The 17,834-nt window shown below is 39.9% G+C and overlaps 1 protein-coding gene across 1 annotated transcript; it reads left to right on the top strand.

The window, feature by feature from the left end:
* The first annotated feature begins 711 nt into the window (after positions 1-711).
* On the top strand, positions 712-17,103 carry LOC128782165 (cell surface glycoprotein CD200 receptor 1-A-like). Its single transcript, XM_053932365.1, has 6 exons — positions 712-1,010; positions 11,905-12,204; positions 12,933-13,187; positions 13,975-14,080; positions 14,997-15,048; positions 16,321-17,103. The coding sequence occupies exons 1-6, from the start codon at positions 923-925 to the stop codon at positions 16,441-16,443; spliced, it is 924 nt and encodes a 307-aa protein (XP_053788340.1). The 5' UTR covers positions 712-922; the 3' UTR covers positions 16,444-17,103.
* The last annotated feature ends 731 nt before the right edge of the window (positions 17,104-17,834 follow it).

Below are 17,834 nucleotides of genomic sequence, written 5' to 3'. Positions count from 1 at the left end.
AATGTGATTTCACCTGTGCCAAAAGCAAACAAAAAAATTGCTCAATATTTTGGCTTTTGTACAGATTTCTGCCCCCTTCAAATTAGATCAGTTTCTAAACAAAAGCATAATTTAAATGTGCAGTATCAGTGTTTTATTTTGGAAATATTTACTGTTTCCTTGTTTCAACCCTCCAGAATGAGACATGCTGCAATTTTCCTGAAAACTGTCCCATATTTACAATTTTTTTTTCAGATTCTGCAAAAAAAGAGTTTTGGATTTATAATATTTTAGCTGGCAGGAGTGGAGATGGAGTAAGGGTACACCTACAACTTATTTAAGGGTTCACAAAGTCTGAACTTAAAAGTTCACATGAAAAGTGTAGAGTTCCATGTGCTAAGTAGGTACTTAAGAGAGAAATAATTGAAAATGTCTCTTACAGAGAAGATTTAAGACTGCTTTTTTTTTTTGAGGAAGACATGCGGAAGAATTTTCTTGGAGGTTTTGCCAAAGATATGATGAAGAAGTAGCAGAAGTAAAAGTAGTGAGAAACATGAAGTCTCTGTCTAGTTTCCCAAGACTGAGACCCTTTTTGATATTAAACTCAGCATTGAATAATTTCCTCTCTCTGAACTCTGCTGCAGGGTTTATCTTCACTCATCGGCCTCCTGAGGAGAGCCAATGAACGGAAGGCAGAATTGCTCAGCCTGTTTCCTCAGTGTTTGCCTGGGTTCTCAGCACAGGAAGCTCTGAAAAGTGCTCTGAAAAATCAGAAGGAGGAACCTCTCCAGCTTTGAGGAGCCAGCCAGTCAGGAGCATGCACAGCTAAAGGAGAGGCACGGGAAAGTGGGAGAGGAAACACTGCCACTGGCTGCTGAGGATGTACTGACAGGCAAGAAATGCTCCCCCTGATCGCAGTTAAGTTGGTGGAGCTGCCTGAGCCATGAAAGCAGGAACCAACATGAAGATTGCTGGGAAGATTATGTATGTTTTTGTGCTGCTCACCATCACCATGGTCATGAGATTAGCAGGTGAGTCTAACTGGGACCAATTTGCCATTGGGATGTAAGAATGGGAAATGTGCACAGCTCCTTTCTTTCTATAAAAGCTATAAATAGTTCTGTGGCTTTAATTAAGTGCTAAAAATTATGAAGCACAATTAAGGTATGCTTTCCCAATACCCACTCCTTCTCTTCTTTTCTTAGTGGTCACAAGGCTGCCAAGTATTTTCCCTGTGACTTCCATGTAGGCAACTATGTAGTGACCCTTAGTTGGGAGCGTACAATTTGTCACAAATAGCCTTTTTACTAAGACCTCCAAACACATCATCTGAGAAAATGAGCCTTTTGATGCACTAAAAATATGCCTGGGAAAGTGGGAACTCGAAGCTTTTGGACATGTAGTTTCTGCTGAAGAGAGGCTGCAGGCACTTTGAAATAGGGCAGGGATCTCTTGGACCTTGCAGAGAAGAAGTGGAATATGTTTGATGTGCTGATAGAGGGGAGCAGCTTCTGGAGTTTCATTCTAAGGGGCATGGCCAATATCAAGATGGGAAAGGCTTTTGTACCAAGGGCAATGGCAGTCCAAATTTTCTTTCTTTTAGTGTAGTTGACTTTGTTTTAATACAGTTTAACTACAGCAGTTAATGTTTCCTACATAATGCTCATTTGCATTTTCAGAGCTTGTGCTCACACCATACAGCAATCCAGGGATTTGATAATGGAACTAAGGATTTGAGGAGCAGTTCCAGAAACTTAAACAGTTTCTGTATAGGAGGAGGAAGGCAGATAGGTCTTAGATGAGATCCAAATTCAAATTCAGACATCTCTGAATGATATGCAACATGCATGTGTCCGTTCCTATTATGGACAGATAGAACTAAACTACATGGACATGAGTTACTTCATTCCTATTGGTCAGAAAATAAAAATATCTCCTTTGTGATATTTTAATGCAAAATTGATGCAGTTGTTGTTGGAAGTGATGAACAACCATCTATAATGTGTTTGGTGTGATAATGAGGGGCTCTAAATGGTTACCTCGGTGCAACCCACTGGAAAAATTTAAATACTTCATGAATATTATTAAACTTTGGATCATTATCCTCACAACAAGCACACTGGTGGTAAAAGATCTGTCCCTCTTCTCCAGGTAAAGAATTATCTCAGAAGAATACTGAGGAACCTGCTCAAGTTCATGCAGATTGATTATGGTAGCATCAAAGACAGTCTATATTTTTGAAGACAGCTGCTAAAAAAGTAAAGGAGTGTGGATACACCACAGAAAGTTGAATAAAAAGTGGGGAGACAAAGGGGAATCCTACTGGCAAAAATTATTTTAAAAAATTCACTTTGCTGGAAATCTTTTTAAAAAGTCCAATGCCAGAAAGTGTGTGTGTGGGGGGGCAGTTCACCCTAAGGTATTTGGATTTTAACTTCTTGGTGTCTTGGTTAACCAATTATATTGCCCTTCAAAGAATATAGAAAAAGATTTTCCATTGAAATATAATTTCACACCTGAAATTTCTTTCCTCAACCTGCTCCCAACAAAAAGCAGCCTACATTTGATGGGAAGTTTTTTAGCGAGCACTGCTCCTAAACTTGTTTTCCTCAGTATTAGGGTGGCTCTTCTGAGCAAGATCAAGTGGCAAGGTTTTTTTTTCTTTCAGAGATCATAGGCTAAATGTGTCAAGCTGATCTAACCTGCGAATTCTGTCCTGATAATTTCAGTCTTCAGTGTTGCATGAAGCTCAGAAGGAACTATGTCCCCCCCCTTCTGAAGACTAGAGCAAGCTACTCTGAAAGAAATAAAGTCATGGAAAATTTGTTGTATGTAACCAGACTTTATCTCCTTTAATATTTTCCTTAACATTTCCTTAGCATGTTGTTTTGTGTGACTGGGTTAGTTTTTACCACAGCAGATGGGGCAGCTCAGAAAAAAGGCTGAGGTTCCTTCCTAATTGTCATACCTAGATCTGCCCTCAGGTAGAGCTGGATAATAAGCAACTGAAGCTGCTGGGGCATGATCTTGACTAAAAATCCTTTTGTGACAATCCTCAGTAGCAGCAGTGAAAAAGATTCAACATTAAAATATTTTTGGTAATGCTCTGAAGATTTCTCTAGTTAAACTAAGCACACAGGACACCTCAAGTGGTTGTGTATACTCCAAGGGAGAGTGGTAAGGACAGGCAAGATCCTGACAGAGAAGTCTATGCAATAAATCTCTTTTTATTGAAATAATATTTGCAGCGTTTGACTGGGTACATCCTGCCTCTGAAGTTTATCCTGTGCCAATGGCTATGTCCAAGTGCTTCACAGGAAGCTGCAAGAAATCTATGATCAGTAATGAGATGTGATTCCCTATGGTTGTTCAGTTTCATCAATAGTGAAAAACTGAAGTCGATGACATTGTGCTGGAATAATAGACTATGAGGTGAATTAAAGTAAAGTTGATTTACAGAGCAACCTAGCTACAGTTCAAGTTTGCCTGCACATATAACTTCCTTGAATGCTACTGCTTGCATTTAGTTTCTTTCCTTAATAAAATCAGTACATTCTTTTTCATTAGTGTACCAGTGTTTTATTGCCTTTTGACTCTCTCTGCCCAAGTGTCACTGCATCTGTCTCCGTTGCCTTCTAGTCTAGTTTATGGTGAAATCTTGCTCCAAATTCAAAAAATCTTAGCCTAAGAAAATCTATTATGGCAAACTTACATTTGTCTCAATTTCACTATTTCCTTGCTTCTCCTTTGGGACTGTGTGCTGGAATTATTCTAACTTCTTTTACCCTAAAAATATCTGAACCCAAGCAGCCTGTTTTTCTCATCCAAATTCTTTAAAAAGAATTCTGTACCGTTAAATAAAAATTTTCTTAGGACACATCTAAACTGCCATAGTACAATTTTCCAAACATATCCTTATGATACCAACATTTTACTTTGCTATGGTCCACATGCAGAGTGCATTCATGTTTGAACTTGTCTGCTTTCATGGAAAGAAGGAAGTTCATTCTTCCAAATTGACCACTTATTTTGTGACTTACAAAGTAAGCAGATTTTTTTTTTAAACTGTGAGTGCACTTCTAGAGGTACATAGTACTTAAAACTCACAGCTGATGTATTTTGTAGTTAGAGGTGCAATCATTCTTTAGAAAAAAGCATAGAGGATTTTCTTATGCTGCCTTATCTTGGTGTTGAATAAGACAATGTTGGGATGAAAACTGCAATGCTAAAGGTAAGCACTAAACAAGGTATGACTGAGATTTTAACTATATAAAAGTGAGGTCAGAAGTATATTTTCACAGCAGTTTGTTATCTGCTCTCGGCAAAGTATGAAAAAGAAGGCACACAACCTACAGTTTGCAGACAATGATCTATTTTTGTTTAGAATAGTAGCAAAATGCTGCTTAAAGCATAAGTGAAGAGTACTTGGTTTATTTTTCTTCTCATGTGGCCGAGAGTAAGAGGCCAAGTTCAGCACATAGAACAAAATATAAAGCAATCTGTATCTATTCCTACACTGAGAACTGGAAGCACTTTGTCCCATGTGGCGTCACAGTGCTACTCTGAAAGCAATACTACCCAAGGTGCTTTGACATCCAGTGCAAATCCCTTTTGCCCTCATGCATTCCAGCTCACATTCTGCAAAGAGGAAGATTTACTTACTTTGCACAGTTCAGAAGTAGCAAAGTTTACAGCCAGACTGATATACTCTGTGATAGCTTATTAACTTCAGTGAATAACATTAACTTTATTATCAGCTGAGGATTTGGCCAACAGTGTTTGGTCTCTAAACTGCATGACTCTGACACATCATTTAAACACCAATTAATTTCTTCATTTAAGAAGTGTACCCATCTTTTTTTTTCCTATTATATAGTCATATTATATTGAGATATAATCTATTTACATGAGGATAAATCACTGAATCACTGACGAATTGCAGCCATTGTATTAGAAAAATACATATTTATACATAATAAATATTGTTTTCATAAACAATTTGAGCACCAAAACAAGCACCCATTTTATTGAAAAGCTGGTTTTAATACTGATTAAGGCATGGTTCTGTATTCTACTTTCCAGTCAAAATTTGTTGTACCACCTGTTTTTATTAATATGACATTTTTAGCTGCTGAATTTCAGCACACATCTAACATTCTACTCATCAAGGTCAACTGGTTGTTCTTCATCAACTTTTTACACTAATAACACTGTGTTCTTCCTGCTTTCAACAAAATTCCTCACACACTCCTGATACAGCCACTGCCATTAGTAAAAAAGTTAAGCAGAATTACAGCAAAAACAATCTACTGAGAAACATTATCAGCAAACTACATTAAAACTGGCACCACCATTTAACTGCCTTTTCTTTCTCTCCTTAACCCAGTTCTTTATCCATCATGTAGTTGTCCCTTTATTCTTTCAGCTTAATCTTTTTTCAAGGGGACGCTGTATCGAACACATCTCTACCTAAGTGAGCTTTAGCATCTTTTCATTGCCTTCAAAATCAGCTGTCTTGAAAGACTGCTTGAAAAGATACTAAGAAAGCTTAAGAGAATTGAAAGATCATAGAAAAATTACACTCTAGGAACTGGCAACTGCAAAGGTACATTCAACCTTGAGATCCCTATTGACTGCTCTCAGTGTCCTCAGCCCTCTGCAACATATAAAGTCACGCTGAAGTTTGAAATTTTAAAAAATCCAGCCATTCTATGAGCACTTCATCTTGTAAAACCAATGACAAAGAGTGTGAGATTACTATCTCAGTTTGCATGAAACACCAAGAAAGAGTGATAATACTTTTCTTGGTGGCAAGAAAAGTACTGCAAGTGGCATGGTAGTGGTGACAGAAAAGAAATGTGTTTAAGGAAGAACAAAATAACAATTTGAGTATGAGAAAGAAAGGAATTTTGAAGATAAGGGAAAAGCCTAATTAGAATGAAATGAGAATAGGACATCTTTTCAAGAAATAATGAGAAGTATGGGTAAAAGAGTGTGAGTGTGATACTAGCAATAAAGGTATAAGTCTTTTAATGTGTCCTTTTAAAGATCCATGCTGAAAAAGCTGTGATCTAGGTTTCAAGAAATAGAGTCATGTGAACTTAGGTCAGCTATTTGATCTGTTTCTATATTTAAATTTAAAGCAGTCTAACTACTTGCTTCTCACCTGAAACACAGGGGTGGTCTTTAGCCTACACTCCATCCTGTGCTGTTGTGACTATGTTTTCACAGTCACAAAGTTATGCTGTATAAGAATCGGTCAGTACATCAGCAATTCCTACCCTAGTACAAAGCAGTTCTATTTATCTTTCATTTCATTCCAGACAAGCCTCACTGGGTGTCATAGGAACTCTGTAGAAGTCAAAGGGAAAAACAGATGCAGAACACAGACTTGCATCTGAACTCTTCCAAGCATCCAGTGCTGCCTTCTTGATTATGACTGGCTGTGACTCATATACTACATTCATTCCAAGATACAGTTAGTCATTGACTGTGGTATAACCATTGTTTCAGTTCATTGTATCTTTAAGTTTAATACCTACAGACGGTGTAGGGGGAAGATGCATCAAAATGCTCTGATAAATTGTTATTGTAAGAAGTAAAGAATCAATAAGATGTCTGAGAAATATGTCTGAGAAAGTAAAGTAGTCACTTTATAGTGCAAAAAACCTCTTTTAACAGTTACATTTTGCAAGAGGCTGTCATGGAAATTGAGGCAATAAAAATTTCTACTGTGGTTTTAAACCTGCTATGAAGAATAACAGAGGCTGGAAATATTTCATGTTTGAAAGCAACCAAAAGCACTTTCAACCTGTGTAGCTGTCTCTGATTTTGCAGTGATTCCCCTCAAAAGTTTAGTGGCTTTACAATCAAATGTTCCTGTTTATAAAACCTTTCTTCTTTTAGTGTGAGAAAGTCTCTGAGAAATAGGAGAAATAACAAAATAAGTGATACTGAAAAGAAGCTGGTGCAACTAGTTATTCATGAGAGTTATCAAAACACACTGCATAAATCACACTGAAAAAAAAACAGAAAAAGAGCTTTTCCCCCAGTCTTTTCAAATTACAGTAACCTTACAATGACAACAATAACCACCACAATTTTGAAACACAAATGTGAACTCCTCAACCGAGTTTGTTGTTTCCATAAAAGTAGAATCTCTCAGTGCGTTGGAATGTGCACTCAGTGCACTGCAATAGAGCTTGAGAACCTTCTCAGACATGGCTTGAAGTCTTCTGCAATAGTCAAGGAGAGACAATGAGAGATGGCAGAATTAGATAGATTTCAGAGGTTGCAATCAAACTGGAGAACTTCAGTCTAAAGGCCTGCTACTATCAGATGAGTCTCCAAGGTGAAACCTGATCACAGTGGATTTGCATTCACAACCAAAATAAAATGTTTAAGTCTGGTGCTGTACAGAACTCCCAGAATCTGACTCCTCTGTTTCCCACATCAGTGTGACAGACAGCGCATATTCCTGGTTTCCTGAGCTCTGCTCTTTGTGGCTAACAGAAAAAATGATTGCTGTTTTCCAGAGTCAACTCAATTGTGAAGAACATGACTGAAAATGAGATGTTATTTACAGTAAATATGTGACCCTTCATTTCATCTCTCTTGTGTGCAAAGAAATAGTTAACAGAGCTGGCATTTAATTACCATCCCATAGTTAGCACTGCACCAAGATGAGCTCAACAGCTCACATCTCTTCAAATCTCTACAGGCTCACAGAGGTTGAGGACTTGCTGCACTAATGATCCCCTTTTTCAGCCACAGCAAGCTGTCAGTTCAGCTCAGCTGTAAGATGAGATTTCACCTTGAGAGCTGTAGCTCTGCAATGTGCTGGTTGGTTTCTGAGCCTTTGAGTAGAAAAATGCTAATGTGGATGCCATGTATCTCCCTTAATGCACTGGTCACAAACCAATTGGTTATCACAGAGGAAGCAGCAGCAAATGACTTTTACCCACTTTGCAGCATGAAAAGACCATTCCAGAAGACAGTGGTGTGGTGAGAGGTCTGAATTAAAACTTGCAGCACTGAACATTTTCTCTTTAACAGAAATGGAACACTCTGCTCGTTTTTTGGCAAGGAGAGAACTAATTTTCTTCATAGTGGTTTCTATGGAGCTGGATTTGTGCTGGAAACTCTGTTGACATCACAGGGATGTTTTGAGCAATGCTTACACAGAGCCAAGGCCTTTTCTGATTCTCCTACCACCACTGAGTGGACTGTGGTCCAAAAGAGCTGGGAGGGAACACAGCCAGGACAGCTGTCCCCAAATGGACATAGGGATATTCCAGACCATGTGGCATCATGGTCAGCATATAAAACTGGGGGAAGAACAAAGAAGGGATGCTTGGAGCTATGATGTTTGTCTTCCCCAGTCACCATTATGCATGATACAGTCCTGCTTTCCTGGAAATGATTGAACATCTACCTGCCTTTGGGATGTTTTGTTTTTCTTGTGTGATAGCTTTTGCTTAACCTATTTACCTGGGACTTTTCTCACCTTTCTGATTCTCTCCCCATCCCACTGTAGGGGAAGTCTGTGAGAGTGAACCTGTGGCTGTGTGGGGCTTTGCTGCCACCTGGGATTAAACCACAAGAAACACTTCTGTTTGTTTAGTTCTTCTGCAGAGTAGACATACACCCTCTAGGTTTAGTGAAATTCCCAGAGGAAAGGGGAGATTGCACTCTCCCTCTGAGCTGCTGAGTACATGTCCAAGAACACAGGCTGGGGCAGGCAACATAGGGAGTGTAAAGAAAGCAGATCAGGAGACCTTGGCAAAGGGCTTGATTGTAGCAGACCCACAAGAAGTCATGGAAGTGAGAGAAAAGGAGTTCAGATGTGATCGTGTAAAAAATGTGCAACCTGACAAGTCAGTAAAAGCATGTGGAGTGGAAAAGAGGACTGAGGGAAAGCACCTGTTCTTTAGGGGAAGAAGGAGCAGAGGAGATTTATTTTCATGTCTTTTACTTTCATGAGTAAAACCAGCAATTCTGTGTCCCCTGCAGACCTGTCACTTTATGGTGTATTGATTGATGTTCTAATAAAATATACTTTTAGATACTTAGATGGCTTTTGGTATGCTCATTAGAAAGAGAAAGCAGAGTATGTCCAACTTCAGTCCAACGAGACGTCCTACCAACATCTTCAAAGTGCAGGAAATGCTAAGGCTGACCAGGAAGGAAAGAATAGGGATGAGGATAATTTCTATTTAAAGAACTGCCTTTGTGCTTGGGGATCCCATAGTTATTTACATATTAACTTCTGGGAATATACATTTTGGATTGCTTCTGAATAAAGCTAACTCTGTGGTAAGAACTAGTGAGTTTTGACTTTTCCTGAGATTATATTTTACTTTGAAATAGAAAGTTCATCAGAAACTTCCATGGAAATGGATGAAATTATTCTTCATGGTTTGGAAGCTCCCCACCAAGTATTACCCAGGCCCAGTCCTATTTTGCTTGTGAGTCACTTCAAAGTCACTTCAGAAACACAAATTAACCAAACCTTTAAGGAGTTTTTGGCAGACACATTCTTTTGTAAAAGAAATCAAAAGATCATGTTTCTAGCAGCATGTACTGAAGAAAAGCAAATCAAGAAAGAAAATTCACAATTAATATTTACACTAATGCTGCTTACCTGCACTCTAGCAATAAGAGAGAGCAATAAAGTGAGGACAGTTTAACCTTTTCTATTAATAAGAGCTCTTCACAAAAGTATGAAGCTGTGTGGATAGGATGAGCAAGAAGATTTTTTACTAATTAATGTGTCATCTGGGGAAAATTCTTGTCATACTTAAAGTCTTCTGAATCAATAACAAGATACAGGGGATTTCATAAGCCTTCTACAAATTTTCTGTAAACCTAAAATTGTATTTAAACTTGATTCAGCAGATTTTAAGCTTTCTGATGTGGTTTCTTATTTGAAGTGAATGGTACCTGATTTATTCAGAGGAGAATATGACAGAAAGGCATAGCAAAATGCACCACTTTCACTGCCTCTTTCTTTACAGCCTTGAAGCATGAAAACATGTTGAAGCATGAAGCATGTTGGGGAACTTGTACATTGCAATGAGATGCTTGGGAGATGCTGAGTTAAAAGACAAGTAAAATGCTGCTGCTTTAATATGTAAATGAAAGTGTACACAGTTCAATAATCACAACACTGTCGTTCTTGCTCAACATTTACAAACATTATTCAAAAAAAACCCCAGCTCCAACACACAGGCGGTTTGAGTGCTTAGGTTTGCTAAATCATTTTCAGATGAGGTCAGCCACAATCTGCACGATTTGGAGCTCTGAGGCTCTCAGCAATGTTAAACAGGGAGAGAAAACACTTTGTTGTCCAACTCTCAGAGGCACTCCTTGAACTCATCCAGAAACTGTCACGAGACAAAGGCTTCTTTCAGTTCTGCTCCTGGTAAAATCATCTGAGTTTAAAACACACACCTCACATTTTCTTGGAATGCCATTAAGGAGGAAAATACTTCTCATTTAAAAACACCTCCAGAGTAATAATGCATCACAGAACACTCTTAACAACTGAAGTGTCTTTATCCAAAGGATACTTAATGCTCAAAATGAAAAGGCAAAAACATTTGAAGGAATATATAAGAAGTTAAAATGTAGTGAAGTGTGTTCATTTTGCAAGTCAGAAATATTTTCCCCAGAAAACAGTCAAATAAAACCGAAAGGAGTTGAGCTGGAATGGTTCATTCACCTAGATTCAAGAAGATAATGACATTTCAGACAATATTAGTATGGTAAAACCAACTGTAGTTTTCTCAAAGAGGCTAATAGTAATGATTTGACTGATTACTTAAAGTTGATGTTCATTAAGACCACTTCTTATAGTATTGTGAATGTTCAAGAACTGGGCTTCACAATGTGATGGACAGCAGAAATAATATAATTACAGGTCTGGGTAGGGAGTAGCGAAACCCAGCAAAGTCAGATTTTGTACCGTGGAGGAAGACTGACAAGGGTTTGACTAATTAATGCAAAAATTGAATCTTCTAATTCTTTGCATATTCCAGATGTACTTTCAATTGCTGCTTTAGTGTATTTGCTTGTAAGCTTTGGGGAGGGGTTTAGTGTTTTTGGAATAAGTTGTGAAAAACTTATTTGTCAGTACCAATCAGATTGGTTAACTTGAGCTGTCTGTCCAGATTAATGCAGGTTTTGGAAGTAGTACTCTGATTTTCTCCTCACACACAGGTTTCAGACTAAAACCATTACTCAGCCAAAGGAAAGAGCAACTTGTGTCCCACCAGTGACACAGAGAACTGAGAGATCAGTGGTTTACTGTCCCAAAGTTTAATGGCCACCTACTAAAAGAGGAAATTAGTGAAGTGCTAAATGGAGGTTTGTTTGGACTACAGCTATGGGTATTATTCCTATAACCCATTAATTGCAAAGTTTCATACACAAACATTGTGAAATCTAGGGATTACTTGCTTTTAACTTCAGCAGAAGCCAGAGGACACAAAAGTCCCATTCCCTCAGCTACACTTCACACTGGATTACAGCAACAGTTACAGAGAAAAGCCACTGTCATGTGGCCAGAGGCAATAGTCATATTTCTGTATTTTAGGTCCTGTGAGCAACCCACAGGAGGATTTGCTTATACAAGCACAGTTTTGGATGTGGAACTGCTGAAGACAATGGACAGGAGTAGAGTCCTCCTCCAGTATTCAGCCTTATCCACTTAGATGATCGATCCTCAGTGGGAAATTTGTATTGCAAGGGTTGGCCGTGATAGCGGGCTCCATAACCCACAGCTGTAGTAAGAGATGACAGACAATGTGCAGATGAGCACAGCCGTGGCCTCACACTTGTTTGTAGCACTGCAGACATTTCCCTGTGAAGTCCAGACCACAACTCCTGGGCTCCTTCTCACACGTTCTCTTTTTTTCTCCTCAGGGTTAGTGATGACTGTAGGTAACAGCTCAGTTCTCACCTGCCCGCTTAAAGGAAATATGACTCTGCTAAAATGGACAATAACCCCCAAGGCTGGAGGCCCTTGCACCTTGGTATACAGGGTTGATACAAACGTGACACACAGAACAAACTGCAGTGACAACATAAACTGGACATTCAGAGCAGGTCTGCCTCCTGCCCTTGAGATACGACAAGTGGGAATAGCCCAAGAGGGAAATTACAGCTGTGAAATGGCAACAACAGAAGGGAATTTCCACAAGATGTACCACCTGACCGTGCTCGGTAAGGAATATGAAAAAGTAGAACTGTTTTTTTTTTTTAACTAAAGAGTGTAGGGTTAGATATTAGGAAGGTATTTGGTATTGTGAGGGTAGGGAGGCTCTGGGACAGGTTGTCCAGAGAAACTGTAGACATCCCAGTGTTCAAGGCCAGGTTGGGTGAGACTTGAAGCCACCCAATCTTGTGGAAGGTGTCCCTTTGCATGGAAAGGTGGTTGGAACTAGAATATCTTTAAGGTCCCATCCAACTTAAACCATTCTGTGATTCTTGCTGGGATAAACTCATGCATTTCATTGGGAGTATCTCTGTGTCTCCTTTCTCCTTACTTCCCATAACGCTTCTCCCTTCTGCTGTTCCCCTTTTCCACTGTCTAGTTAGAAATGACAGGGGTGAATATCCCATGTACACACAGAGGATATGAATGGCTGTGATGAGGCTCAGCTGAATGGGGGAGAGTTGTGCAAAAGGGAAAAAGAAAAAGAGAGCAGTTCTTCCTCTCTTGTGTTTTGGACCCACGTTGCTGCAATGGGATGGGATGGGATGGATGGGATGGGATGGGATGGGATGGGATGGGATGGGATGGGATGGGATGGGATGGGATGGGACCTCCAGTCTTATTCTACTCTTTTCACTGGGTTCAATTTGGGTTCATTTTGGGTGGAGAACAAGAGCAGCCCAGCCCAGCTGTGCCAAAGTAACTCCATGCATGTTCCCTTGCTGGTGCTCTGCAGCCCCCCCAAGGCTGAGCCTGTCCTGTGATGAGCAGGGCAGCCCCGTGTGTGAGGCAGCGGCGGGGAAGCCGCCGGCTCAGCTCTCGTGGCTCCCAGGGGGCAGCTCCACTGCAGAGGAGAAGTGCCACGACAACGGGACAGTGACTGTTCTCAGCAAGTTCACAGCGTGTAGCACCAATGTCACCAATGTGACCACCTGCATGGTGTCCCACCCAGCTGGGAACTGGAGCCAGTCCATAGCCTGCTGTCCCTCAGGTGAGCTTCCCTTTTTATACTCTGTGTCCAAACCCCTGTTCACCTTCCTCAGCTCTTGTTCCTTCCGGGAAGGAAAGTCTCTAAAAGATACAGAAACCTTTAGTGAAGTCCTATAAAGACAAGAGTATCATCCCTGACTGCCTTTGCCCAGAAACATCACCAGCTTCTTTGTGTTCTGGACACTATTTCCTAATGCTTTCTTCCCTAAGAGGGATATATATAAGTGTGATAGTATTCTTTTGGTAGTGGAAATGCTTTTTGGAAACAGAGAGAAAGCAGTCATGATCTTTGTGTTCAAATAATCACTTGGAATGAGAATATTAGGATTTTTTTTTTTTTATGCAAGCTTTAATGTCATGGTAAGAGAGATGGGAGCCAAGTCGCAAGTGGCTAGTAGAAAAAAATACATTCCTTCATTCCAAGTTGTGAAGATCTGACACTGCATGACCCTTGGGTTCCGGTCTTCGGTTTTCTTCTTGCTTTTGAGAATATATACGACTAATGAGAAATGATGAGTCCTTGAGAGGAACTCAGGTGTGGCTTAGTGAAAATATATTATGAGTGGCCACTGTGAGATTTGTGGAATCTACTTTTGCCTCTGACACATACTCCATTTGTGCTTCTCAGCAAAGTTTCATTACTAAGTTTCCCTTCTGCTGAAGGACATTCTATTTGTTTTACAAGCATGCTGAAAATGCACTTATGTGCTAAATCAACTTTAATCTTCTACTGAAATAATACAGAAACTGAGAAGAAGATATAACTGAGACTGTCTCTTTATGTTTAGAGAATACCAGCACCAACATTTTCCTGTATGCCTGCATCTTTACTTGCATTCTGATCATTATCACCTTGTTGGCTGTCATTTACTATTTCAAGCTCCACCGTGATAGGTATGTATGTATGCTAAGGTGCTAAGGAAAAATTGTCTAGTGCTAGAAGAAATTTTAAATTACTCTTTGTGTCTTGAAATCATATGATTGTGTCAATCTGTGCTGCTGTAAATAACCAAATTAGCTACATCAAATATTTCTGTACTGCAGACACTGTGCACTGTGCATTGCACACATCTTCATAGAATAATGCCCCTGAGTAAAATATAAATGGGAAGAAGTTGGCCAAGGACCCTGATTGCATTGCCTCTTAAAAGGAAACACTTCATTCTGCTAGGAATCTGTGAGAGTAAATCTTCTGCAGATACTATCATAGTCTGCCAGTATCTCTCTTGGTTAGATCAGGGTATTGGTTCTGCTGCCTAATAAGTTCCACTAAATGCCAGAGGACTGAGCAATGCCAGCCTGCCATATGAACAGAAGGGACAGCAGATTCTATTTGTGTTTATTAAAAAATTCCTTGAGTGAAGTTGGGCTCTAGTCCCTTTAGGATTTCCTATGAAGAAAAAAAGTAGTTCTCAGAAATATCTACAGAAATCATTTGTGGAGTGAAGGCTGAATTAGCACCTGTACTGAAAATCTCAGCTAGGTTCCTCATTTGCCTGTTACAAACTGTTTTTCTCTCAGGCCTCTTCCCTCAGGGGTGAAGAATTAATTCAATACCATTTCACTAACTGCAAAATATATATCCTTACAGAGGGCTTTGATTCTAATCTGCTTCCATTTTATGTATAAGCACCCACAAACATAAGAAAAGACCTCTTAAGAAAGGTAGGGTGCTATAATTTCAGGATCAAAAGTCAAGGAGAGAGAGACATGAGGTTTTACTTTTGAAGAAAAATAAATGTTTCATAAGCTTTTGATCAAAGAAACCAAGCTGTGATTCAGCCAAACGTTTTAATACTTTTTTCCACAGACCATGCCACAGAACCAAACCTCCTGAAATTGCTCCTATACATTCCCAACAGGTAAGGAGAATGATGCAAATTAGACCATCAGCAAAGCATGGTGATTCTGGTAGCCCTGGAAATGTGATCAGTGAAAGGAAAACATTAGATTTTTACTCTCCGCTTTCAGCAAGCACTGCTGTATCTGATATATTTACTCTTAGCTCTTTATAGGACAAAACAAAGCTTATCTTCACCATAACTTTGACTTGGAGAAAACACTAGAGGTGTGTTCCAACAGCAAACACTCGACTAAAGCCATCCTTTAATTTTAACAAGGAGTCAGTCCCACCACATTTCCCTTGTCATATCAGATACTCTGACCACAATTGCTCTCCAAATATTAGTCAAGAAGGGAGACAATAGCATGGGTTGGAGGATATTAAGAAATCTATTAGTGAACAAGATTAAGCAACAAGATTAACAGATACAAGAGAAAAAGAATATCCCTTTTGGTGTCCAGAATGAAAATTATGTGAGTTTTGAAGGCCACTCTTTATCTTGCATAGTCAATCCACAATCAAAGAAACAATCATACTCGAGACATTGGGAGGAGAGCTGAGCTGCAAACTGGGAGATATTTTTGGATATCCTACGTTGTTAGAAGCTTCCTGTGTAGCTGAGCAATTCACTTGCAAGCTCTGTCTCTGTTCTCTGCTACCAAATCCAAATAACAGCATCTCTACACAGACAAGATGTGCTACAATTATATTGTATCTGTGCACCTACAGTATACACTAGACTCAAATTCTGTCATCAACTTTAAAAGATGCTTCAGTTTCTGGAGAGACTTAGTCAATTCTAGTTATTAGTATTCCTGCTGTTCTGCTGCCCGCCCTCCCAGTTGTTGCTGACAGACAGTTGCATTAATGTAAAGTAATGGTTCAAGTACCAGCGTTTTTGCTGTCATGTCATGGGACTTTCATTAGCATATCTGTAGACTGAAAGTGCAGACTGATTAGAAATGAATCAAGGTCAAGACTCCAGCATATTAATTGCTCTTTCTAGAGAATTAGACCCTAATAAATTTTTTTTTTCAGGCCAACAAAAGTTCAGTAGAAGGGAAGATAAAGGAGGCAAGTGAAACAATACCTCAGCTTCACCCTCCAAATCTTTGCTAGAAACAGCAATCCATGTTCCCTGGTAGACAAAGAAATAGAGGGGTCTTTTTTCTTTAGTTGAAGAGTAGTAAATATGAGAGCAGTTATTTTCTTCAGTCCAGGTGAAAGATTTGCAGAGTCTTGCCAGGTTAACTCCTCCTTGTATTCACAGTTTTTGGTTTTGTTTTGCTAGGATGACACAGTGGAAGTGGAACCATATACTACTTATGTGCAGAAGGAAAATGTAATTTACAACTCAGTGTCTGATCTGACAGTGGGGCAGAATCTTCCACAAGACCTGTATCCAGGAACATGAATGATTCAACAACACCAGAAAAGGAAAGAGATTCTTTATAGAAGACTAGTTATAGAAAGAGGCTTCTCAGAGGATTTCTTGAGATTTTGAGGCAGCAAAGGTCACTAGGTCTGTTCAAACGCCTCTGCTTGCTGATGAGTCCATAGTTCTTTTTTTCTCCCTGTTTTGCTTTCTTCCTTGGGAAAATGTGTTATTGCTTGGGAAGATGTGACTGACCACACACCATAGTTTTTCCTGGAAAAGAAGTTGTGACCAGACTTCCCTTCACTGTTGTTGCCTTGGGATCCTAATTCTGTCAGTCACTTGTAGCTGTTACTTTGATGCACTTGACACTATGACGTACACATTTGGGAGACCAGAGGAGTGTTCTGTCTGAACTGAAAAAAAAACACTCTTCCACCAACAGCCACTTTTTTCTAATACATACATTAGTAACACATGACCTGATGACCTACTGATCATTACTGAATACCTCAAATAGCAGAAGATAATGGTAGGGAAGACTTAATTCTGAAAATGGAAATAAGGGATAAATTTAGAAGGTCATCCACTAAGAAGGAAACTGCACTAGCATGACTAATTGACTTGTCAGGTTCATATCCAGTATTTCAAGATGCCATTATGGGGTGTCATCCAGAAGAATCTGGACAAGGTTGATAATGGGAATCTCATGAGATTTAACAAGACCAAGTGCAAAGTGCTTCACCTGGGTTGGGACAGCCCCTAGTATCAACACTGACTGGGGCATGCAGATTGAGAACAGCCCTGCTGAGAAGGACCTGGGGTGGATGAGAGGCTGGCCATTACCCAGCAAAGTGCACTTGCATCCCAGAAAACCAAACATGTCCTGGGCTGCATCCAAAGCAGCGTGGCCAGCAGGGGAAGGAAGGGATTCTGCTCCTCTGCTCTGTTCTTGTGAGACCCCACCTGCAGTGTTGCACCCAGCTCTGGAGTCCCCTGCAGAAGCAGGACATGGACCTGTTGGAGCAGATCCAGAGGAGGCCATCAAGATGATTAGAGGGATGGAACACCTCTCCTATGAGGAAAGGCTGAGAGAGTTGGGATTGTTCAGCCTGGAAAAGAGAAGGCTTTGGGGTGACTGAATTTTGGCCTTTCAGTAGCTGAAGAGAACTTGCAAGAAAGACAGAAATGGACTTTTACAAGAGCATGCAGTGACAGGGCAGCAGGGAATGGATTCACACTGAAGGATAGTAGGTTTAGATAAGATATTAGGAGGAAATTCTTTTCTTTGAGGGTGGTGAGACACTGGAGCAGGTTGCGCAGAGAGGTTGTGGATGCCCCACCCCTTGAAGTGTTCAAGGACAGGTTGGATGGAGCTCTGAGCAACCTGGTCTAGTGAAAGGTGACCCTGCCAGTGCCAGGGGGGTGGA

Source organism: Vidua chalybeata, chromosome 2 (genome assembly GCF_026979565.1).
Source record: "Vidua chalybeata isolate OUT-0048 chromosome 2, bVidCha1 merged haplotype, whole genome shotgun sequence".
Lineage (NCBI taxonomy): Eukaryota > Metazoa > Chordata > Aves > Passeriformes > Viduidae > Vidua > Vidua chalybeata.
Note: the sequence above shows the minus strand (reverse complement) of the source record. Positions and strands in the feature narration are given on the sequence as shown.

What these genes read in the sequence shown, in the direction of transcription:
- LOC128782165 (XM_053932365.1), top strand. Translation starts at nt 923, where the DNA reads ATGAAAGCAGGAACCAACATGAAGATTGCTGGGAAGATTATGTATGTT. An exon ending in CATGGTCATGAGATTAGCAG is followed by an intron (nt 1,011 to 11,904) that starts GTGAGTCTAACT and finishes TTTTCTCCTCAG; the next exon opens with GGTTAGTGATGACTGTAGGT. An exon ending in CTCCTATACATTCCCAACAG is followed by an intron (nt 15,049 to 16,320) that starts GTAAGGAGAATG and finishes TTGTTTTGCTAG; the next exon opens with GATGACACAGTGGAAGTGGA.